The sequence below is a fragment of the Eleginops maclovinus genome, chromosome 3 (genome assembly GCF_036324505.1).
Source record: "Eleginops maclovinus isolate JMC-PN-2008 ecotype Puerto Natales chromosome 3, JC_Emac_rtc_rv5, whole genome shotgun sequence".
Taxonomy (NCBI): domain Eukaryota; kingdom Metazoa; phylum Chordata; class Actinopteri; order Perciformes; family Eleginopidae; genus Eleginops; species Eleginops maclovinus.
This window is the reverse complement of record NC_086351.1, coordinates 11,444,168-11,468,891: the sequence shown is the minus strand read 5'-3', so window position 1 is coordinate 11,468,891 and position 24,724 is coordinate 11,444,168. Positions and strand designations below refer to the sequence as shown.

The window sequence follows — 24,724 nt, the reverse complement described above, 5'->3', positions numbered from 1 at the left end:
CATTCATTTTATTTATTATTCCAAGTCCTTTGCAATAGTATACTTCATGTAGTATTTTCTGGTATATCCAGATTTCATGTAAATAATTGTTCTATATCTTAACGTATAATAGTTTCAATTGTTTTTATTTTATTTTGTAGTGGTTTTCTCTCGTACTTTTTATCTTCTTTAAATGTGTTTATGTATGCACAATAATACTTGGCAATTAACCTGTTTTTAATTCTGATTTCTAAAACTCATATTCGCCATAGCCTAAGGTTTTATGATGCTGTGAAATATTTTGTTATATTTTGTAAACACAGTAATAACACATTTAAATTCTTTAACTTATTCGGACCTTTGCCTGACTGAGTAATTATTGAAAGTAAAGTTTATAGAGGAAATTAAAACAGACATGCCATTCACACATGATATCAGTGTATTTTATGTATGATAAGCAGCAGCTCAGACCTTTTAAAGACCTTCTCGCACTGACGACCAGATAAAACTGTCAGTGAAACCTCCTTTGTTTACAGACTACCAGCCGGACAGATCTGGCTTCAAAATAAAAGTTAGCAATAAATGAGGCGTACATCAGAATATGTATATGAATCTTATAGGAATCCTAAACATTTTTAAATAAGAATAATGATCACATATTGCACAATTTATTTAAAATGTTTGTAATTGTTTGAAGTCACGTAGCCAATGCAAGGCGAGGCGGGTTCAGATAACCGCATGTGAACCCGATGGAGGTAGCTTACATTTACGTGACCGTATGCTCCATATTAGCCTCCTTTACAACACATGCATAGCCCAACAGGTACATTAAGTATGCGATTCACGTTTTATAGGCAAATGCAGTTCCACTATTCTCATTCAACACAAAATGAATGGTCTTAAGGGGCCTTCTTTGATTTGTAAATTAGGGCCATTTGCATATCCTTCTGTACAAAGATTTGAGCGAATTTGTTGTAGAAATCCTCTTTTTTGCTCTGAGTTTTAAAAAAATTATCTCCGACTAAATAGTGATTATTTCCACTTACCAGGGATGACACTGGTTAGCACTAGCTAACGTGAAGGGAGAGCTTTTATTCTGAGGTTTAATCCGGAAGTTCTATCATTTTGACTTGACGCAGGTTTGTGTGCAGCCCCTCCTTCAGCTGACCAGCGTGTGTTGCTCAGGTCTGACGGAGACAGCCAGCTGATCCTACCCTGGTGCAGAGGGAGAGGAGCCGGGACCACGCACCGCCTCCGCCTGCAGACACCGTCACGGGCCGGGGATGGCGTCGCTCGGCGCGGGGCTGCATATCGTCCGCAAGCGGGGAGCAGGCAGGAGCTCCGCGGTAGAGAGGAGGAATCTGCTCACGGTTTGCAGGTGAGAACCCCTTTCTTCAGGGAGGATGAAACTGCGTCTGACGGCGGATTTGATTATCAAATGATTTCAGAGCCGTTCGGTGTGTGGTTAGCTTGGGGAGCACATTAATGTTTAAATTATGACTTCATAAGAAAGTCATTCTGTCTCTGGATAAGATGCATAACACTATTATTGAAACAATGAACAAATATCGGCTGGCTGATCTCAGGTAAATTCTTTCATTTTGTTTGTTTTGTACATCATGTGCATCTCTTTCATTCATTCAAACACACAGATACACCTTCATGCCCACCAGCAGCAGCCTCCATTAACAACAATCACATTTCACTATGAATTACCCTTACTATCAGTCCACTGTAGGACAAAGCCCACGATTTTAGAAATACACACATTTTTTTTCTTGTGTTTGGGTTATTATACTTAACCATATCATATGGATCTTTTAATTTCCATCAGTGGTGATTTAAAGAGTGTTCTGCTCCACACTACAGGAATATAATGCAAGTAGATATTTCTTCTATTGCTTTATTGCATGAACTAAAGTATAAAGATATGTCAATGCCTAAATCCTAATTAGCTGGTCATAAATATATAGCATGGCTGACAGATGAAATGGATGCTGAGGTGTGCTCACACATGTCGCCTGCCTGTGTCTCCCCCTCTTCTCTTTGTCAGTTCATGTTAAAAGCGCTCTGAGTATTGATCTGTGGTCCTCTCAGAGCTGCTGGCACATGTCAGTTACCGACTGAGAGTCCCTGTGGTGCGCTTGAGACAGAAAAGCAGAAAAGGTCAGGGAATAGGGAAGATATGGAGCCAATCTTCTTTTCTTTTTTCAACCTCAAGAAAGTGTAAAGGTTTAGAAATAATACTGAAAATGCACCACCTGGTATATGCTCAGTTTACAGAAGAACATTTTCATGTTTCAGGAAGGTGTCAGATGTGATTGTGCCTTAATTAAGTTAAAGTAACTTAAAACAGATGCAGGGGTGTAATTAGATGCAGGAGCTACTAAATACTAAATACTAAAACTATAGTGTAATTCAAAGTCAAAGTCCACTTTATTGTCAAAGTTTCCACATGTGTTATACATACAGAAAATTGAAATACCATTTCTGGCAGTCCCACAGTGCAAATATATACAAGAACATAGAACATAAAAAGATAAGAGCCTAGAAAAAAAAGGGGGGTAAAAAGGGGTATACAAAAAAAAACCTACGTAATATATACATATGTTCGACTCAATCAACACAATTTGACGGTAGTGCAAGTAGTTCTTTAGTGCAAAAAATACTTTGTGCAAAGTAAATTTTCAGTAGCAGCGGAGAATACAAAGTGACTGGTGCTGGATGAGGGACGGGTCAGTGAGGGAGGGGGATTAATGTCCTGCATGTTGACCACTGTTTCTGCCTCCGCACCAGGCATCATCTTGCTAAATGGCACAAGTAGTGGAAGGAGAAGAGGCAGAGAAGTGATGGCAGATTGGCAAAACCAACAATGAAATATTGGTGGAGTTAAAGAAAGACTTGAACAAAATAGAAGCAATAAAACAACTTCTTACATATTCTTTCCATCTTTTGTTTCTACAGTTTTAGGCAAATAGGCCTGCTGACTTGTTTGTGGGGCTGTGATTAATGTCCCTGACCTTCCCTGTCTTTAAAAGCCTTCTCTGCTGCAATGGACATTTTCTTTAGAATGTTGCGCCAGTCAGCTTTTCCTGCATGTGTGGTGAAGTCAGCCTTACACTAGCTGCAGACCCTAATTAACCTTACAACTAATCTTGTTGATGTAGCTTTTCAATAGACATTTCGACATGTCACAGCAGGAATAGCAACAGTGAAATCAATAACATTAATAACTTCAATCCATTTGTGCTTTTCCTACAAAGTCAAAATGTCTGCTGTGAAAACAGTTTTAAAAAGTTGATCATTTATGGTGCTGTGCTGGAAGAAGATAGGTTTATATTTTGGTGTTAATCATAATATAAACCATGTCTCAGTTTTATTCAGGTGTTCCAGTATCATTCATCTTATTCATATTTGGACCTGTAGTCAAAATGTCTTCTGTGATAGAGACCTCCAATAAGTAAAATTAGGATAACGGTAAAAACAGACCAATTTAGTTAGTGCTATTTATTATAATTTAAATATCACTGTAAAGCCTTTTGGTCGACATCTGTGGTTCTTGAATTGTGATCTATAAATACATTTAATTTGACTGTTTCAACCATCTTCGTAGATATACATTTTCTAAGACCAATATGTGTAATGTGCAGTATAGTGGAGAACATTTTATGTTGTTCTTCAAGTCTGCTAACATTTGAATTGCAACAGCAAACATGTACAACAACACATTGCGTATTTGTTGTTTCTGTTCAAGTTTATGTCATATTTCAGGTTGTCAATGTACCAGATGTTTTCTGTGTGAATTAGGTCTGTGCAAATTCCTGTGAAGATAAAGGTTGTTTTTCAAAGTGGCTGAAATATACATGATATTTAATTAAATCGAAATCATGGAAATAAGATGAAATCTTCTTCAAAGGAAGCCTCTGTGGTCACCCTGCTGCTTAGCAACGACAAAGGGAGAGATGAAGTCAGATTATTTAGCTGACGTTAAGGGCTACAATCATTTGGCAGAATTTGCACAACAGACACACACACACACACACACACACACACACACACACACACACACACACACACACACACACACACACACACACACACACACACACACACACACACACACACACACACACATTGCAGCCTTGTCGATTAACTCTCCTTCCTGTCTCATCAGTTGAAACCATATTATACAGACCGTAGTTGCACACAACAAGAAAAATGAAAATGGGGATAGATCCATCACATATTTAGAGGGATGCTTACACAACCATAAGTTTTAAGGATTCACAAATATAAACAGAAATACAAAAGAAAAAAATGGTATTACTGAAGCAGTAGGGGCCAATGTATTCTGAATTTTCAGTATGTGTAACAAAAACACTGGATCCTACAATTCCCCGAAGTTCAACCAGCAGAATAATTACTTTGCCTATTTGGTAAATAGGTATAAAGTTGACCTTTAAGCTATAGGCCCAATAACTAATTTTAATACCACGATGTGCTTCTGATTTTTGTTTTTGCAGGTTTTCAGTGAAGACTCTGCTGGACCGCTCCTGTTTTGAGACAATAGACGACACATCTCCAGAGTTCGTTAACTTCGTTTCCATCCTGGAGCACATCCTCAGTCACCGACTCAAAGGTAAAAAACGTAAGCAATTCTCTGCTCATCGACATGAAGGTAATTTACCTACACATAGTGTGATGTTTAAACTGCAGAATTCAACATTATTTTTATGTATTAGATAATAATAATTAGAGTAAAGGGAAATGGAAAGAGAGAAGATATATAACACGTGATGATGGTCCTTAGCAGAAAATGATCAGCAGACATTGTTAAATGTGTCTTTATCAATTGATTAACCCTCAAGATGAATACAATATGACAGAATATGCACATATGGTGACTTGTCAGTTTGAATCACAAGCTCAGGTACAGTTTTAAGTAGTTTTCTATTTATATTTGACCCTTAGAACTTCATGTCAATTAAATGTATTTGCTGTGTAAAAAAAAAAAATATATATATATAACTGTATCCACTGACATTTGAATAACCTGTACCTAATAGCTTTGTGTATCTTTAAAGTTCAGAGCACTGAACCCCCCCCCCCCGTTTCTGTCTGTTCTTCTCTCAGGTCAGACAACTTGGTTTGGCTATGAGAGTCCTCGCAGTTTCTGGGATTACATAAAAGCCGCCTGCAGCAAAGTCCCTCATAATTGCATCCGAAGCATCGAGAGTATGGAGAATGTGCGATCATCGAGAGCTAAAGTGAGTATAAGAATTGATTTAATTACCCCGGGAAGCAGGAAAGATAATACCTTGAATATCCACAACATCAGAAAGTGTAATTCAATCAGAGGATTTGATGAAAAAATTGTAATTGCTTATCTTATATTGTACTTCTTAAATATTAAAATATATATTACACAGTAGTATTCATGTGTTACTAAACCCAACGTTCAAATTAATTCAGTCAATTAAGGCTGAGAAAATGTTTAAGCCCAATAACTTATTTGCATAACAAGCTTGAAATATACCTCTCATATATTCTCTTATTATAAGTAATCTGAGGCTTCTGTTTCAAGGGATGAGCTGTAAACAGTTTTGTAACAAAATAAATGAAACCCTATGGAAAACTGTTTATTTTCTTTAAGCATATTCAAGGAAGGGGTTATAATTTACCTACAATTGATTGATTCTGCTAACTTATAACTTAACATATGAGGGAATATGCCTCCCATTCAGTGAGTGGCCCAGCCCTTCTTGTTTTTCTGTATATGGTCGTCAGTGAAAAAGGATTGGACACCGCTGTTCTATGAAGATAGATACAAAACACACATACTGCATTACATTAAGAACTCCAATCGACATAAAACATGACTCAGTCCAACCCTGTTGGGAAGATAACAAACAATTGGAGCTATTATTTTTCTACAATTGGGCTGTAGGTGAGAAAACAGACACGCAAACACACTCTCAGGTCATGAACTCTTTGAGCCTCCACTAACAGCTTGATGTCTCTCTCTGCAGGGCAGGGCGTGGATCAGAGTGGCCCTGATGGAGAAAAGATTATCAGAATACATCTCATCTGCACTGAGGGACTTCAAAACAACCAGGTCTTAATGTGCTGTTCACACACTGTCCACACTGTTTCCCCTTCAACCATATGATGACGTACTATCAAATCAAGTGTATTTAGGAAGCTAATCTACAATATTAGCACGCTGCCAGATCATGTAGATCTTCTTACACTTGACCTCCAGAATTCTATTAGCACACATATGTTGTCAAGATCTGGAGGACTTGAATCAATGTCAATAATGTGCGCACATGTGTTGACTAGGAGGTTTTACGAAGATGGAGCGATCATGCTGGGAGAGGAGGCGGGGCTGTTAGCAGACACACTTATCGGACTCAACACCATTGACTTGAGGTACTCATAATAATCTGCTTTATCTCACTGTAACTCTTCAGTTCTGCTTTTTTTCTCTGTGGCATTATTGGCAAAGTGTCAATCGGAAATAGTCTAGTTGCCAGCTTAGGGAACCCGGAAATGGAGTACACCACAGTTTTACTATAAAAATGTATGCTAAGGGTCCCCAGCACATGGAAACTACCAGATGCTAACTTGCATATGTTGGACAATTTGCACAGTTAGCCTAATTTGCGTTAATTAAAATGAATGGCATTATAGCCTATGTGGACATTTTTCTGCTTAAAAGTGCAATTTTTTATTCTTAAAATATCAGAAATGGACTCATCATCCTCAATAACCCCCAAAACAACTCCAGAATTGTCCAAATTGACCAAGCTCTTTTTTTAAATGTTGTCCCCATATGGTCATTCATGCTAACTAATGCAACTTGTGCAAATTGCCCAACATATGCAAGTTAGTATCTAGCAGTTTCTATACTATATATTTTTAATGTAAACATTTGGTGTACTCAACATTTTCGGGTTCACAATAGGTGGCAACTAGACTAAAAAGTACCTATCACCTTAAAGAGCTGATGCAAACGGCTTTCATGTTAAAGGAGTTAAAAGGAGAATGTGAGAACGCAATGACAACCTGCTCCTCTTAACTGGAATCGAAATATGTTTTAGATGATATGTTTTATAACTGAAGAGGAACTAGGCATTTAATTGATCACTACATGCACATATAAGTGTGTGTCAGTCAATTTTGATAAGAGCTTACTTTCAACCACTGGTCCTCTCTGCAGGGTTTTTCGCCTAGGCCATGATTTTTATTGTTTCTGACTAATGCTTCAATAACACAGTGATTCAAGTACACTGACGTGTAGCATGCAAATGATAGGAGTTCTCAACGCAAAATAATGCAACTAGCAGAGAAGCAACGAGTGTCGCTGCCTGAACTGCAGTGCAACACTTGCAAACGTTGCAGAATTATGTGATAGTCTAAGACAAAAAGCTTTAAAGAATAAATCATACGCCTAACACACTGCATTAGCAAAGAGGAACAATGATCCTCAGGAGTAAACTAAACGCGCTTAATGGGATATCTGCTGAACACTACAAACCATGTCCTCTAGAATAAATGGCAGGTAGAATCAGACATCTGCCTCACTGAATAGCTACAAATGTTTTTATTTTCTTCCAGTTTGTCCTAGATGAGATAAGACCAAAATATCTTGAATATGCAGGAAAAACATTTGCAGAAAAAAGCTGTTGATATTTCTTGTTTTCATCATTCTTAAATATCACTTACATAATATAATATATAGAGAATGTAGCTATTCTGGACCTTTTAGGAAAAAGGAACTGTTAAGGCGAAGATAAATAAATGATCATCTGACACCAGTCCACAGAAAAACAGATGTATTCAAAGAGATAGAAGTTAATTACAAGTATCAAATAAAAAAGAAATGTTTGTTCACTTATACTTTACTCTTGAATCATCAATGTTGCTCCACAATCGTTTTTTACAAGTTAAGTCTGTTAAAAATCTGGTAAAAGAACAAATGACTTAGATTTTCCATCCTGTCTTCTAGCTTCTGTCTGAAAGGAGAGGGTATGGACGGCAGCTGCCCCGTGGTGATCGACTATACACCTTACCTGAAGTTCACTCAGAAGTATGATAGGTCAAACAACATCCATCACACAGTTTGTTATCAGTGTACTCTATAGCAAAGGCCCGCAAAGTTATTTTGACTGCTATTTGGAAGGAATTTACTTTTCAAAGTTTTAAATATGATCTGCAATAATTCAGTTTTGGTCTAAGGGGTCACATTCACTGTTTGCACACCAATACTGGGCTGGATGTTTGCTAATATGATATGCGCTTTGCAGTGCAGAGAGCATCAGCAGTGACGAGGAGGAGATGAGGACTCTGGGGAGCAGCGGCAGTGGCAGTGAGAGCAGCACCCCCGATAAAACGGCCACCGCCGCCTCCATCTTCACAGAGCAGAGCAACTTGGTCAGCAAGTGCAAACGCTTTGAGCAGAAGTACCGAACATCACTGGAGCAGAAGGTTGTGTGTGTGTGTGTGTGTGTGTGTGTGTGTGTGTGTGTGTGTGTGTGTGTGTGTGTGTGTGTGTGTGTGTGTGTGTGTGTGTGTGTGTGTGTGTGTGTGTGTGTGTGTGTGTGTGTGTGGTGTGTGTGTGTTAATTTGACAGTTCTTTTGGGATAAAAGAAAGGGGGTGGTATATGCACATTTGACATTTTCCAGGATCATTAGAGGCTCGTAATGTTGAATGACTGTGAAGTGTGTTCTGTGTAGACTTGTTTTTCAATCAAACACACATTCAGCTTTATGTTATTTCTTTCATTTACAACAACTGTAATATTGCTTACCTCTGCACCCCAGCTGTTAATCTAGATAATGGTGACATTTCTTCTGGTTATTTTGTTTGCTTTAAGGCGAAAAATAACTCGGACGTGAATTTATACAGCAGTCCCTTAATGGAATTAGCAAAACAAATGGGAGAGTGAGTGTGAGTGTGTTTGTGTGTTTCAGGGTTACCTGGAAGAGCTGGTGCGTCTACGAGAAGCCCAGCTGTCGAAAGCCGTGTCTCATAACAAAGCTCTTCAGCAGAGCCTAGCAGACACACACCTCTCACACAATCTAGAAAAAGAACAGCTTGAGTACATCATACTGGAATTACAGAACCAACTGTGAGTCCATCCTGCTCTGTGTGTGTGTGGGGGGGTGGGGGTGGGGGTGAGGGTGAGATAGAGTTGTGTGTTCGACATTCAGGACACAGCAAGAAGCCTAGAGGCAGTTTGGTATTGGTGTGTTGTTCTTGGATCAATATCTGATTCTTTAAGCCAAGAGGAAAAGCTGCGTTTGTGTTGTTTCTTTCAAATTAATGTTCTTATCAGTGAAAAACCCTTTCTGTGTTTTGATTAGTAATTTACTGTAAGCTACAGAGTCTGTTAAATGAATTAGTGTCACGTTCTCTTGAAATTAAGCTGCAGTCTCAAGCCAGTGCGATGAGTCAGTGGATGTTTTCAAATGCAAATAGTGAGAAGAAAATAATTAGAGAGAACATTTACAGGTTGAAATGTTTTCAAGAGTTTCCAGGTGAAGTAGAATTTTGATCATTTGGAGAAATCTTTTCTAAATCTCATATATTTATTTTACACCAACACTTTACAAACTATCAAAACTGCTCCACCAGCTGGAAATCTGCTCGAAGAATCTTAGTCAACCCTGTCAGAAACTTTGTGAGTCAGCATACCATAATAACCATGTGAGGCTGTCCAACAACATCATCTCCGAGTCAAACAATGTCCTGAACAGCGAATATGAATTTTTGCCATCTGATCGGAGAAACAGGGTCCCTCGTTTTAATGAAGTCAGACTGAAGCACTCCTTTGTACACCAGTCAATTCTAACAGTGAATACAGAGCTGAATCCCAGTCAAATGCATGCTTAAGGGTCTTGAGCATGTCTCTCGTAGTGATGGTGATGTTGTATTAAGTGTTTGTTTTCTTGTATTGTGTCTTAATATCTGTCCTTGTTAATGTTGCAAATGGAGCTGCTGTGAGGCAAGCCAAATTTCAGACTTGATCTGACCATTAAAGTATTATCGTATCGTACCAAGGAGACCTAAAATCTGGTAAATGAATAATTGAAAGAACATATGTTCTGGTACATTTTATTTTTGATGATGCGTCTCCTTATTTTTAGTTTTTACTTTGAGAATGTATTTAGTGTATAAGCTGTGTGTAACTGTGCCAGTTATTGTCTTCAGGACGGTGCTGAAAAACAATGATTTGCGGTCCCGACGAGAGCTGACCGCTCATCTGACCAATCAGTGGCCATCTCCTGTCGCCTTGGATACCAACGCCGTCGCCTTGGACACGCTGCTGTACAGGAAGAGCACGGGACAGTGGGAGGAGTATGTACATGAGTTCACATCTTCCAGTGTCGTTATTCACACTGAATTTGTGAACGTTCAGAAACATCTTTTGCTGTTGTTCGAACAAGGAGATGTTGCTTATTTATCTTTGTCATTAAGTTAACTATTAGTAGAAATGAAGGTGCTGTCCTGAAATGTCCAGTTTCTCTTATTTGTTATTTAGTTAAGAAACTTTCCTGACAATGCCCGACTGTTAGGTATCTTTGGGAGCAGGTTAGTTAATACTAACTCACTCGAAATTATGGCTAGCATTTACTGCAGCAAAAAGATGGAAGTAATTGGTGTGGTGCATATTAAGACACAAATATCTGTGAGTAAGTCACAGATATTAAATCACAAAAACTGTTCCTCCAATTTATTGTTGGAAATAGGAAATATGGAATGGGGAAAAATAAGTTAATTTCTTCTAATTGTAGTTTTTGATAGTTTGTGAATCAGGGATCAGCAACTGTTTTTTTAACATTACTAAAATTACGATTACATTTCCTGTTTATTGTTTCAGCCCTATCTTTTCCATATCTATACTGATATTCTGTCCTCTCATTGCAGGAAGAGTTTCCAGAGTCTGGAGCAGCTGTCTGCTGACATGAGTCTCTCTCAGATGTCTCTTGACCCATCACACACTCCGAGTCTGGAGGCCAGGCCCCCCGGCACACTCTGGCCCCACCAAGGTATGAATCTTCTGCAAGTAAGAACTGTTGTCTTGGAGGGTGTCAGCTCCAATGTGAGTATTAATTATGTGTATCTTGTGAATCAGGTAAAGAAGAAACTCCATCCCTAAGAGGTCTGTGCGGCTCCCTGACATCGGTCGCGAGCTACAAGTCTCTGGCTAGCCTGAAGTCCAGCGAGTGTTTGGCCAGTCCTGCAACAGAGATCAGCAGCCCAGGCTTCACTCCTTCATAATTAACGGAGAGCGAAACAAAAACAGATCTCCAGACAATCCAGGAACTCTCTTAATTTAGGTCAGGTAGTTTTTTAGACATTTATTTTCTGTATGTGGAGCACAGCGCTTTAATAGAAAGAAGTCAGGTTTGCAATCTGGTGTAGCACGTTCACTGAATTGTGTTAAAAATGAAGAGCTGCACCGTCAGGCTGAAAAAGTCTTTAATATCAACGTACTATCCAGCAGAAACAACTTCTGACTCTCAATAGAGATTCTGCTTCTGTTACTTCACCGATCTGTGTTTGAATGTTATTGAATTATTTTTTGTGGAACTTCTGTTTTTGTTCCCTTTTAGAGGAAATAAATGAAAACAATAGCAGTTGATGTAAGAATTGAAAGGTTTGCCGGTATCACAGCATGCAAATTCAGTATGAAAATAATGAATATAGATCAGAAAACACAAAATACTGAAAGCATCAGTCCGTGTTGGCACACTATGAATAACTTCCAGCAGTTAAAAGGGTCTTTTATTTTCTGTGCTGCTACTGCCGATTATTTAATTGTTTTTTTTTTATCAAGTAATCTCTTTGATTTACAATGAATGTACCCTCACTTTTGTCAGATTCAGTTTAAAGTTTTACTTTATGCCATCTCACATTTCGTGTCAGGTGTGAATATGTTCTATTTGATCATTGAAACTTTGTCAATGTTGTGCAAATTGCAGTGTCACAGGGTTTTGTTCTCAGGTAATGATCCCTAAGATTATAATTCACCCTTCACTTCTGGGTTTACTTTAAAGTTCAGCTTTATCAGACACAGAACCTTCCTTTTATTATTAAAATGTAGTACTTTGATGGCTAGTTACCACAAATAGGTTATTCCTAAAACTCTATGTAAAGACGTTGTTAAAAATACCTTGCACCAGATATCTCCGTGTGAAAGTGAATTAGAAAAATGTGATTTGTTTTGTTAGCGACTAACCGTATACCTCAACACTGAAATATGTTTTTGCCTTTAGCTCGTTCCAGCAGTCATTTGCACAGACATGCAGCAGATGTTTTATTGGATTTATTTGCCTTTTTATCCTTTGAATAAACTGCTCTTACTCAAACAGTGATACGAAGTCAATGAAGGAGAATGTCTAAAGAATATCATGTATGTATATTTAACATTTGAGACGTAACATTTTCAGAAAGTTTACATGATTCAGTCCTCTTTCACAGGGTCTTCAAACTGAAAACAAACTCACAGCTTCAAAATGGAACGATTTTGGCTTGTGTATGGTTTGCTTTTGTGTCACACGTATCCACAGGTCACAGGGAATTGGAAAAGAAGTGCAAAAACATGGAGATCTGTTTTCTGGGACTGGGGAGGATACTGTGACTCAGCGTGACACAGGAATAAAAAGAGAATAATCTTTCATCTCTAATAAAAGGACTTCAGGCACAGTGCACTCGAGCTTATAGAAATTCATATTAACAAAACTGGGGGGCCATCTGCTGGCAATTAATCGAAAAACCTTTGATTTGAAAACTGATGAAAACATTATTTCTTTTCATTTGTACACACAGGATATATGGCATCAAACCTAAAATCATAGAATGATCAATTATAAATACTAACAATAATTTAATACAAATCTTCTTACTAAGAGAGTAGTTCATAATTTTGTTCATTTACATTTCAACTTGTTTTTAGTTTGGCAACATGTGCATTCCCCTCCTCCAGGTAAACTCTAGCAGTAGTGCTGTTTGGTGTGGAGAGAAATGACATGGAATCTATCAAGTGTTATTGTCCTGCTGTGGCCTGAGTGTCCTCTCCTGGTTGTGTTTGCGGAAAAAGGCTTTTCCGAACTCATAACTGCTGATCATGATGGCGCAGGCCGGAGCCACTTTGATCAACCTCGGGATGAAACCTGGCACAGAGATGACAGATCAGAGGAGCGATTAGATGCCATGTAGTCAGACATATCTATAATGATTCACAAAACATCACAGAAGTATCTACCTGCAAACAGTCCACCAAACCCGTCCTGTGCCACAATCCTGCTCATCACGCTGAAGGTGGAGGAGGAGACCTGACATGACACTGGAGAGACAAAGATAACAGTCACCATCAAATGACTCATTAACTGAATTATAAGACGGACCTATGTTGTTTCAGTAAAATAGAACAGCCTTTTCTTTCTGTCAGGTGAGCTCAGGGTTTTTACTCGTAGTAACTTTGTGTATGAAAAAAGTATTGATTCCACAATGGCCAGTCCTTTGTGCTAGTATACATCAGGCTCCTAAGTAAAGCTTGACCCCGACATAGACCTGCATAGACATAGACCTGCCCAGGGACGATGCAATTTCTCAGTTTCAAAACAGAGCCTGAAACAGTTCTGCTGCACAAAGAGTTTTTAGCAAAGCTATATTTAAAATCTTGTCCCCAAATGGGCTTTTATATCTGTTGGGGTTTGATGTGATTCTTACTTTGGACTACTCGTATATTTATATAAATTTGTAAATTGATTGGGACTTGGATTGAGACTTTTTAAATCGACAGATGAACATATGTCCACTCACTACCTCACAAAAAGATCCAGAGCCGCTATCAAGGGAAAACCACCCATTGTTTTACTTTATCTTCATTCAGATATCACATTTTTATTCTTAAAATAAGTTTTAATCTGCACTCTTACCTAAATCTCACCCGTGTCTCCTCCTAATTGCTGTTGACTTATTTTCCAGGGTTTAATAAAGTTTTATCTTATCTTATCTTGTATTTTTTCTACTGAGAAAGAAGACTGTCTTTAGGAATCAAATGTGGAGAGACAAATGCAGTAGTAACACCTCGGGTCAAACCTATCCCTTGTTGGGAATCCACTGACGTACAACATTGGGCAACTTTAGTAACATTGAAAAATTATAGCAAAAACAAAAAGAATATCGCCATAATTACAATTCTTTGCTTGTAGCTCTCCCAGCTCCACCTGCCTTCTCGTTTTGACGACATCAAAAGGTAAAGTCACAATGGACGCAATCTAAGAGAAATGGAAACATTTTGAAATGATCAGATTATGTTTTACTTGTATTAGATTACAGTTTATTATATTTGGTTTCTGTTTATACAGGTTGAAAAACAGATGCACTTACAGAGCCAGACATCGCTCCTGATACAAAGGTAATGGTAAAAGTGGGTTCTCTGGTGTTATAGCGCTCACACAGCCAACTCTTGCCCTTCTCGTAGTTGTACCAGTACATGGCTGAGAAAGGCACGTCTCGGAGGAGCGTGGGCCCCAAACCTCTCCACAGAGACAGCCAGCCCTCTGACTGCACTGCAGAGCGGATGCAGTCACTCAGCTCCCTGTACGACTGTTTCTGAGATTGCAGCTTCGTACGGATCAGCTCCAGAGGGCTGATCACTGTCGCTGAGCCCACTGACACACACAGGGAAAACAGAGAGGAGAAGATCAAAGCACGTCTTCTCTTGCTGCCAGAGTAAAATAGGACAAAAATCATACTGTTGCAGAGAAAAATTATTGAAATGCACCAGGTGAAAATGACATTAAAGACTACGTTTCACCAGTGTGGAGCATTTTTATTTGAAAAGAGTAGTGCATGTCTTTATCAAACCTGAGCCATTATTGAAACAGAGTCATAATGAAAAATGAAATCTGCTGATTAAACCACAAGCGTAATTTAAATACAGCAATAAGGTTACCATTCTGAAAGGGACTTCAGTGACTCAAAAGATGCCTAAATTGTTGTTAAATAGATGTGTTCCATTTTGTAAACACTAATTAGATGTAGATGATGAGCAGTAATTGATGATGAAGCTTTAAATAGAGCTGGTTCTGTTCTCTTCATGTGACAGCGGTCAGCTCACCTCTAGCGATTGCACCTGCCAAGAGAGGAGCCTCCTGAGCGTAGTCTCCCATCCTTACCCGCAGCGCTGAACACAGCTGGTCGTAGCACGTGAAGTAGATCACTGTAGCTGGGACTGCCATAACACTGAAGAAAACACATATATCCACATATAATACTCAAGTGTTCCAAGCAGGGAAAAAGCTGCTACAAAAACCACATCACAAGTTAATTCACCAAGAGAATTATCAAAGAAAAATCCATAAACATCCATTAATAACACTTATTATAAATCAATCTTTGGTAATCAGCCCTGTGAGACCACCTTATGGTATGCCACTAATTGGTACAACTCTAAAAAAACAAAAACACAAGACTTCAAACTCACAGGGTTGGAGGTAGACCGCTCCATAATGCCTTTGTTCCTTCTTGACGCACTATCTTGATGAAGGCATCCTGCAGAGATGTACAGTGTGGAGTCAGTGTAGGGAGACAAACAAGCTATGGCACTTGGCAAATTAAGGCTACTAATGTTTAACTGTGGTAAAAACTCAATGGTTGACATGTGTTGGCTATCTGAAACGTTTACCAGTGTGCCATTGAAGTGACTGGGGGCTTTGTACCAGGCCTTAGAGTTTCCATTTTCACACACGCATATGTGGTCCATCAGTCCATTGCAGTAAACAAAGCATTTCCCTGAAAGGTATTAACAAAAGACAAACTCATGTGATATATAAACCAGCACTTTATTAACCATAACACTAGAGCAACACAGTACATTCATTATACCTTTGGGGAAGGGGTTTTTCTGAGCTTGCAGTCTGATCTTCACAACGTCCAAAGGAGTAACTGTAAAAAGAAATAACCTCCATGGGTGAAATTAGGCACTTGTCCTACCTCCACCCTTTGTGGATCAAGATAATATAAACCGAAGGATTTAACATGTAATCCATTTAAAAATGACAATATGTTCTTATAAATTAAACCACATAACACAATATTAAGACATTTAAATACAAGCCCTACATTGATCAAATCAAAATGCTGCTGACACAACTGCATGAATGATATTAAGAAAGATTTTGAATGCAGGACCTTCACTTGTAATGCTGCCTATAAACTGCAGTACTACATTTACTTATGGCAACACCCTAGTTCTTAGAAATAAAAATGAGTATGTAGTTTCTCACCAAACAGAGATGTGAGGATGGCTCCTGAGCAGGACGCCACCATCTGCTGAAGAGGGGTAATGCCATTAATGGCTGTAGGACTTGGACCACTCATAATGTCTTCTTTAGAAACAACACAAATATACAGTTTGACATTAGACGTATTTTAATATGTAAATAGGCTATCAATTACACTTTGCAAAATGAATGAATAAGCAGCTACCGAAAGGTCAGCCTTAGTACGGTATTATAAAAAATCATTGCATGTGTCGTAACATTACATGGAAGCAGCTCCCTAGATAACCAGAGTTAACTAATCACTGAAGATAGCTTGTTAACTTTACCTGCTACAGTGTCTATGTGTTCACGAATCCTCCCATGTAAAAACACACCACTCTCAGGCTCAAAATAAAATAACTTAAATACGTGTGTGAGTTCAGGGGCTGTAACCTTAGCTAGCTGTTGAGTTTACGAAAACATTGCATGGTGACATTTTCTACGCAATACGCATTTCAGCAGAGCACATTCTTGAACTTTGCGTAATTGTACGATGCACGTAATGCGATAATTTATGTTAAAATAATTACAAATATAGTGTATAAAATGTATTTATTAATGAAAACATGTTTATGTTGAATTTCTATGTATATATATGTTGTTTTCAATAATGTGGAAACATCACATATAAACAGAAATTGTGTATTTACCTATTTCCTGCGTTGCCAGGTTTGACGAGTTTCCGAAAACAACACAACTACTGAGTTTCTCGAAACTATGGAAATTATGTTCCTTAAAGATAAGCGGATTATTTTTAAGGATGCTATCTGATTGAAATATATCAGCAACACATCTGTGAGTAATACACTGAGGAATGTGTGATTCTGTGGTTATGGTGAACCGAAAGTGTCAGACATGGCAACTCATAATTTCTCTACCATTGGATTTAAAGCGGGAAATAGATGTTTTGTAAAGGAGTGATCTGAAAAGTTGACTCCAGCTGTATAGTTGTTAAAGCTCCTGACAATGGATACCCTGCTTTATCAAACACGCTAACACAGGCGTCGTATTACACGAAGTAATGTAACGTAAGTTGAGCTAAGCACCTAACCGACGAAGCTGTCTTTCCTCCGGGGAAACGTTATCGTTACACTGTATGCCTGAATTTAAACAATAACGTTACCGTCAGTTAACTTAGTTTACATTTCAATAGGGAAAGCCCAATAACGTGAGGCTATTGCTACAATACTTATATTTTGTATTCATTCAGCCTTTCTGCCTTGTGTTAATGTTCTTTGTAAATGACCATGTCTTTGTTTACACACAGGGACCATCAAGGACTTTCTGGGACGTCTACTAAAGACAGGAGGGCAACAACAACAACTTTTTTTGTCAATGAAAGAGAACAAGATGAAGCCGAAACACACCCACAGGCATACAGAACCCAACTGGCAAGGTAATGTTTAATGTTGTTATCATCATCTTTATATAATATTATAACATTTTATATTCTACTGTTTTACTTTAATATAAATACTCATACCACAGTGTAGAAATATTGTGTTGCAAAGTAGAAGCCTTGCTTTCAGAACCTTCATTTGTAGTAGGTAAAAGTACACAATTATAAGCAGAATAAATTCTCCCTCTTTAAATTGAATTTATGTTACAGCAATGTATATCATATTATTTGAACTGATTATTTAACATTTAAGCAGCATGTGATGTGAATGTGACCGCTAGTGGTCAGACAAATTTAGTAGTATAAAATAGCAATGTTTTCCTCTGAGATTAAGTCTAGTAGAAGTTGGAAATTGTTTATTTCTCATCTGAGATCTACAAGGGACCTGTCTGCCTCCCCCTCTCATCTGTGAGTTTACGGACTGCCTTTCAGGGAAGGGTGCCGGTAAAGCTGGTGAAAAGGCAACGCTGAGCCAAGCTCAGCCAACATGTGCGTCCTCTCCTGCTCAAGTCAAACCTTTTGCTGGGAAAGTGTTTTACCTGGATCTGCCTTCAAACAGAACAGCAGAGAAATTGGAGGGTGACATCAAAGACCTGGGAGGGGTGAGACTAAACACATTTCCCCCAATTTCTATATTTTTTGGGGATAAGTTAACATTCTGGTACTATTTATGATGATTGCAATAACACAGTAGGACCTGGTGTTGCTTGACGTTTGTCAATATTATAAGCAACACGTGTTTTGGTTTTAATATTCAATTTAATACCAATTAATTTTTTTCATTTAGAAGCTGCACTTTTGAAATGTTGGCTGAATATAGACAGGGGTAAAAGAACATTGTAGTTTAAGTTTAATAGGACAAACTCTCAAGTTGAATCAGGAAATGTTATTCAGTATTGGATTGCCTCTGCTGTGGACATGTTCAGGTTATTTTCGAGAAAAGTATTGAGGTTTGGTGCCAAACACCTTAAGTCACCACAAGCAGAGTCTGTGCGTCGCATTTGTTAAACAAGGTGGTATAAATGTCTCAAGGCTTTCCCCCAAAACAGTTTTTCTCTCGTTTGTCACTCAGACTGTTGAGAAGTTCTTCAGCAAAGAAATCAAGTATCTGGTGTCCAACAAGAGGGAGGCTAGATATGTGCATTGCCTCAGGAAGGACTCTCCTGTCCCCAGCCCGGTCTCTGGCCCGAGTTCACCTCACCCTCCACCAAAGCAGCACCAGCCCGGCAGCCACGGGGACAACATGAAGAGCAAGTCTCAGGGCCAAATGGATACTGTGAGTTCACCTTTTGTGGTTCAACTATAGTGCAGATGTGTGGCCTTTGTCACTTCTTAACTTTTGATTTTAATTCTAGATATTTTTTCTGGTTATGTCATATATATTTAAATTTTCTTTTCTTTTTGTCTTGCAGTTTATTCCAAGTCGGGGGAAGTCTTTGGTAGAGAGAGTGGTGAAAGGGCAGGTTTGTCAGGTCCACACTATTGAGTTGGAGAACTTTAACCACCGTGTGTCTTTTCTGTGCTAATACACTTTTGTTTGTTTTTAGGAGAGGGTGAAAATGAACAAGATCCTGTCAAATGCTCTGGAGTGGGGTGTGAAAATTATTTATATAGCTGGTATGTTGTTTTTAATAATGGTAGATGTAATGTATGATGTATGTATAATTTCAAAGATAAGAAATTGTGTTTTTTGTCACGCAGATGTAGTTTCATATATTCAGAAGAAACAAAAGAATTGCAACAGGCAGTGTTCTGCTGCCAAAACAAGTGTAAGTGTACAGGTTCAAATTCTTCAATGCATCCTTTAGTTAAAATGTCTAACATTTTTATTGTTAAAAAATAGTTTGGGTTTAAACTTGTAGAACTGTTTTCAAAAGCTTTTTCTGCAAACTTTATAGGTCAAAGCTGGGTCAGCAGCAAAGCAAGGCTTTCAGAAATGCAAAGGTAAATTCAATGTTCTTATTACCCCGTCCTTTTTAAGCAGAGATGTTGTCCCTTGTTTTAATTTTTTTGTAAATACACGCTTAAACTTAAAATCACCAATGTTTGTTCCAGGAGGGCGGATCAGTAAACCGTTCATCAAGGTTGAGGATTCAAGCAGGTAAAGAGACAGTTTATAAAAAGATGCTTACATCCCCCTCCTTTCTTTGGGTCATATACTTCTTTTGACAATTAAATGTTTCTTTTTACCTCCTCAGGCATTACCGTCCAATCTGCCTCACTATGCCAAACATGCCGGAGTTCAACCTGAAGACTCTTCCTCCCTGTAGTCCCTTCTGTGTCGACGACAAGCTGAATCCTGGGATTAAACAGCCGGGACACAGGTATGGTGTTTCTTCTCTGCGTTGCTCTAAGCTGATGTAATGTAGTAGCTCAGCGTGTCAAGCTTTCACAAGGACTACATTTAAAGCATTTTAACTACATAAACAAATTCCCCTGAAGGAGCTTCAAAGTCATTTTAACTAACTTACTTTTTACTCAGCCCCTTATTTTTCAGTTCTCTTCATTATCAGCACTGTTAAGAGAAAGAGCTGATGTTCTGTTAAGGATGCCTGGTCTTAAATAATTGTGTTGGTTTTAATTTATATTGTGTGGTGGAACCAAAGACGAACTCTCAATATTTTGGTGAGACACAAGTCATCGCATTTCTTCCACCCTTCTAAAAGAAACTGCGCAGAGATTTTAGTTGGCACTGCTGCAGCCACCTTTCAAGACTGAATCAAAATGCAGCGCTCCAAACTGTTTTTATTTGAAGTTTGGTTTTATTTGTGCACCCTCTGGGAACAGAGTTGTGAAAGCGTCAGCCAGCGAGGAGCGAGCAAACGGCCGAAAGAAGAACCGAGACAAGAAACGAGGCGGCTACTGCGAGTGCTGCATGATCAAATATGAGAACGTCTCAATGGTGAGTTATCACGTGTAAAAGAAACGCCTTTCAATGCAATACAAATACATTCATGTATTTGAATGCCACCTTAGCCTAAACACATTCAACACAAGCCATTTATGTTTTAATTACTGCTATTTAGGTCATTGCGGTATGGGCTTATACCGCAGGGCTTACTATTTATACAAAATGTGCCGACAATATGATGTAATAAGGACATGAACAAATGACATTTGAATTAGAATAACGAGTAATATAAATATTGATGCTTTGTATATGGCCCTGTGTGTAGTTCATTTGAATCAGACTGAGAAACAGTTGTTCATTCGTCTCCAAACGGTCAGGTTTTTTATTAATGGAATATTAAGAAAACATTTGCGTTACTGCTATCATGTTTTTCCCTCTACCCATTTGTGTATGGATTGTTCATGCATTGGAGGGAAATTGTGTGTAGTAGCCTCCACTTCTGTAATGTTGGATTATTAAACTGGCTGATTTTATTTTGTTCAGCATCTCAAGAGTGAACGTCACAAGTCTTTCTCCAAAGGCGATGAATACTCGGTGGTGGACAAACTGGCGTCGACCCTGCACTGCGACTTCATCCCCATCAAAACTCAGGTCAAAAGGTAATTTGATCAAACTCCTTTTTAAACTTATACCAATATAATATAACGATATAAACTCAATGTGTTTTTGACAGACTGGGATCTTCTGTCTTTCTATTCACTCTACTCATGGAAACTTGTCTTTGATTTTTTTCAGACCAAAGTGCAGTGTTTCCTCTGTTCTCTTTGTTCCCGGGCCCTGTGGGAAAACTGTACTGAGACACAAGACGGATCTTGATCCCACAGAGATTATTAAAAAAGAACAGCATCAGACAGCTGATGGCCACCAGGGTTCTTATTCAGGACACACTTTAAAAATCAGACCAGTTACTGATACTGCTCCTCTGAATCACTTTGAGGGGGAGAGGAGGAACAATAACTCAAACTCTGACAGATCAAAGCACAAATCTCTTGCACGTAAACGGCCGTGCAGACCGAATTCTCTGACTTTGTGCACTCAAAAAGCAGAGCTGACTCAAAATGATCAGCTAAATATGGAAACAGCCCCCTCTAGAGGTGAATTTCTACCCTCTATTCCCTCCAGAGAAACTCGGGACAACAAGGAGGACCCAACAATATCTCCACACACGAACAGCTCACCCTCTCGCCTCCATAATGTCAACATGCAGAATGAAGGTTCTTCAAAAAGCCTTGATGTTAACGCTCATCAACTAGAGGAGTCTGATAAGAAGCAGGCTGCCCAGGAAGGAAACATATTGCCCGACAGAATGACTGGAAACAACCTCTCAGAAAGGGAAGAAATGAGCCTTCCCTTACCGAGCTTCTCTCCGGTCCGGAAAGTCCAGAGGAGGGTGAGAGTTTATAAACGCAAAAGACGGAAACTGAACACACACTCTGAAAGTGTAAAGCTAAGTGACATCCCCGACAACTCCATGCTGAAATTTTTTCGGTCAAGTGATGACATGGATGTGGAATTTCTGGGGTTTGAGGACTAGTAGGGGAGAAGCAAATCGACAGAATGAACTGGACTATTACTGCCTTTTTAAATACTTGAACCATACTCTGTGCTGTGGACTATATAATGCACAGGAATCTCAGTAGGCGGATTGATCTGATTTTGTTTTGTCAGATATAAGGCAGCTACAGATGTGCTGTGTTGTTTGTTTCCCCAGCATTGTGTAATTTGTAAAACACTTTGTGGTGGCTTTAAAAGGAAATGTTGGGAAAATTGTTTTAAAAACTGTTTTGGAATTTTAAATGCTAAAAGTCGGACAGGAGATACGGACATTTTATCAAACTGAAATATTGTCTTTATTGTAACATTTGTCAAACATTTAGTTAAAGTAACAAAAGATTATTTTGATATCCAGTGTCAATCCTTTTCAAACAACCAGACTATTTCTATAATATCTTGTCAAATATATATAGTTAGAACAAATATTAACAGTTAAATGCTTTAACCTGAATTCAAATTCTTAAAACTACTTTGTGAAGAAAAATAGGATGGCATAATAATATGCACATTTTACTTTGAAGTATCTATTTGCGTACATGGCCTTATTTTGATCAATCATAAAATACAATATCAGTAGATTTTTTTTCACTTCTTGACGTATGTGTAATATTTGCAAATGCACCGCAAGTTTGGCCATAAACCTTAATCCACCGTCATACGGACATTCTTCTAGATGCAATCAATGAAATAAAATGCCACCTGAAGATGTCACTGCTCTGCAGAAGAGGAGCAAAGCCCCAACACCTTAAAGTCCCATGCAGTCTCTACTTCCAGTTGTTTCCCATGAATATTTTTCATGGCAATTGAGCATTTATGTGAAAAAGGCTGCTTAAATCAAAAATAATTTTCAATAATCTGAATAAAGATGGCTTGATTCTTCTCAGATATGTGGAACTGATGTTTTTGTATTTAAAATACAGATACTGGTTGCATATGTATTTCAATGTGAATCTCCCGTAGGTTAGATGTGTGGTATTGACATTATAGGATTATTCCTAAGTGCACTTTTCATGACCTGCCTTCATGTGTTTTTCTGATGCATTAGCTCTACCAGCGTCTCTTTGCCCTGCATTTAGTGCATTAGCATAGAGTCCTTGTGCTCCCTTATGGCTCTCTTAGTGAAGCACGGGGTCAAATGGGAGTCTCTGTGCCACTGACATAAGAAAAACAGCAATGCTCGGAGGTGTACAGAAAGTACAGCTGCAAATAAAATTACTATAGCAACACTGAATAGAGACCGTCATTTGATTCTCCTCCAAATACTACGGATATGAATTACTTAACATCCTTTTTTGATCACACTGTACCACCTGTTTCTGCCATAAAAATAACCTGTATACCACATATTACAGGTACATCCATGAACTATACACAGTTATGTTTTCCAGGGTTGACGGGGCTTGAGTTTATATACATTCATTATAGGGTGTCTGTTCTCAACCCATAATAACATTCACTTTTTCTAAATTCTTCAACCTTGATGTAACATTGTGCCATATTCTAAGTCTTTGTCCAGAGCCACACCCCCAGCTCTGTTAGTAAACAATCCTCATGTGTCTGGGGCTTTCTATTTTTATCAGCTCATTAACTCTGCAATATTTGCTGTGTGTGGTTCTCGGTCAATCACACATCAGTATTGATGAACGCTGGTGTAGGTCTTGTGTTAAAGTAACAGCACATTTTGTTGATGCTGCCATGTGTCATCAATGTTAATGTTTTGAATGAGAAGCCTCATAAACATGTTGTTTGGCCAAATTGGAAAATATGAATCCACAAAAACAAATCTGCAACAGAAACACATTTCCTGTTATTCATACATGGCACATGATGGATTGATTCATGGCAACTCCAGGCAGATTTGGGCAGGAATGGCGCTCCTGCACATCTTTTACATGGAGGAAGGTGGAGGAGGCGGGTGTTGATCATCCCGGAAAACCGGGCACACAGCTTCACTCCATCCTGTCTCTACTGCTCGCTCATATTTATGCATTAGGCGTTTCTGCAGTGAGCCGCTGGATATTGATGTGTTTTAAGGAGGTGTCCCTAGTCCTCCCCTCCCTTACACCCTCCCCTCTCCCTCCCTCTCTTTCCACCGTGCTGCTGCTTCGCGGGGTGTCGGTGCGCTCAGACGCGCTCGGCGTTCAGACTTGTAAGGACCCTGATGGCCACCAACCAGAGGGACTGCGCTAACCAGACGACCAGCCCCAGCTTCAAGCTCCCCTAGCGAAGGCAGGACTCTGAGAGCCTGCTCCCGGAATACCGCATTGTTTTTATAATTTCCAGCAAGAGAGAGGAAGGTGATGGAGCTGATGATGCGCCCGCGATGGTGGATTTCCCTTTTGTGCGTCTGTGGATTGATGCACGTCGGTCACCAGAGCAGACCTAATGCCCAAAATGGTAACTGATGCGTTTTAAAATATTGCATCAAAACATCTTGATGACAAAATCGTTAAACTACCATTCATAGGCCTTTGTTTGTTTTTGTGTCATAGCTTGGGCTAGTTCATGGTCTCTATCTAAAATATGCGTGTTGCCTCTAG

The 24,724-nt window shown here is 38.8% G+C and overlaps 4 protein-coding genes across 7 annotated transcripts in view; 3 read left to right on the top strand and 1 right to left on the bottom strand.

The window, feature by feature from the left end:
• The first annotated feature begins 1,122 nt into the window (after positions 1–1,122).
• On the top strand, positions 1,123–12,357 carry rundc3b (RUN domain containing 3b). Its single transcript, XM_063879912.1, has 11 exons — positions 1,123–1,357; positions 4,503–4,618; positions 5,113–5,246; positions 6,009–6,094; positions 6,322–6,411; positions 7,991–8,071; positions 8,289–8,469; positions 8,956–9,113; positions 10,196–10,342; positions 10,913–11,034; positions 11,121–12,357. Exons 1-11 carry the CDS (start codon positions 1,263–1,265, stop codon positions 11,264–11,266), a joined length of 1,356 nt encoding a protein of 451 aa, XP_063735982.1. The 5' UTR covers positions 1,123–1,262; the 3' UTR covers positions 11,267–12,357.
• On the bottom strand, positions 12,300–16,761 carry slc25a40 (solute carrier family 25 member 40). Of its 3 annotated transcripts, none has more exons than XM_063879913.1 (10): positions 16,608–16,761; positions 16,285–16,386; positions 15,884–15,943; positions 15,684–15,790; positions 15,483–15,550; positions 15,117–15,241; positions 14,384–14,667; positions 14,190–14,271; positions 13,254–13,334; positions 12,300–13,161 (listed from the first exon to the last, which is right to left on the bottom strand). In XM_063879913.1, the coding sequence occupies exons 2-10, from the start codon at positions 16,376–16,378 to the stop codon at positions 13,028–13,030; spliced, it is 1,035 nt and encodes a 344-aa protein (XP_063735983.1). In that variant the 5' UTR covers positions 16,379–16,386; positions 16,608–16,761; the 3' UTR covers positions 12,300–13,027. The 3 variants fall into 3 exon arrangements, with proteins under 3 accessions (XP_063735983.1, XP_063735984.1, XP_063735985.1); XM_063879914.1 differs by having other exon boundaries at positions 16,285–16,330; positions 16,608–16,755; XM_063879915.1 differs by having other exon boundaries at positions 16,285–16,327; positions 16,608–16,755.
• Positions 16,762–17,201: 440 nt separating this feature from the next.
• On the top strand, positions 17,202–23,069 carry dbf4 (DBF4-CDC7 kinase regulatory subunit). The gene is made up of 13 exons (XM_063878478.1): positions 17,202–17,348; positions 17,588–17,716; positions 18,152–18,321; positions 18,792–18,995; positions 19,132–19,182; positions 19,267–19,336; positions 19,421–19,488; positions 19,618–19,663; positions 19,775–19,820; positions 19,918–20,043; positions 20,507–20,621; positions 21,114–21,229; positions 21,366–23,069. Exons 2-13 carry the CDS (start codon positions 17,656–17,658, stop codon positions 22,162–22,164), a joined length of 1,872 nt encoding a protein of 623 aa, XP_063734548.1. The 5' UTR covers positions 17,202–17,348; positions 17,588–17,655; the 3' UTR covers positions 22,165–23,069.
• A 1,256-nt stretch (positions 23,070–24,325) lies between these two features.
• Positions 24,326–24,724, top strand: part of adam22 (ADAM metallopeptidase domain 22) — a 53,328-nt gene continuing 52,929 nt past the window's right edge. For both annotated transcript variants that reach the window (XM_063878884.1, XM_063878882.1), the window contains exon 1: positions 24,326–24,581. In XM_063878884.1, coding sequence (XP_063734954.1) covers positions 24,485–24,581 — 97 coding nt within the window. In that variant the 5' untranslated portion in view covers positions 24,326–24,484. The remainder of the gene's footprint in view (positions 24,582–24,724) is intronic.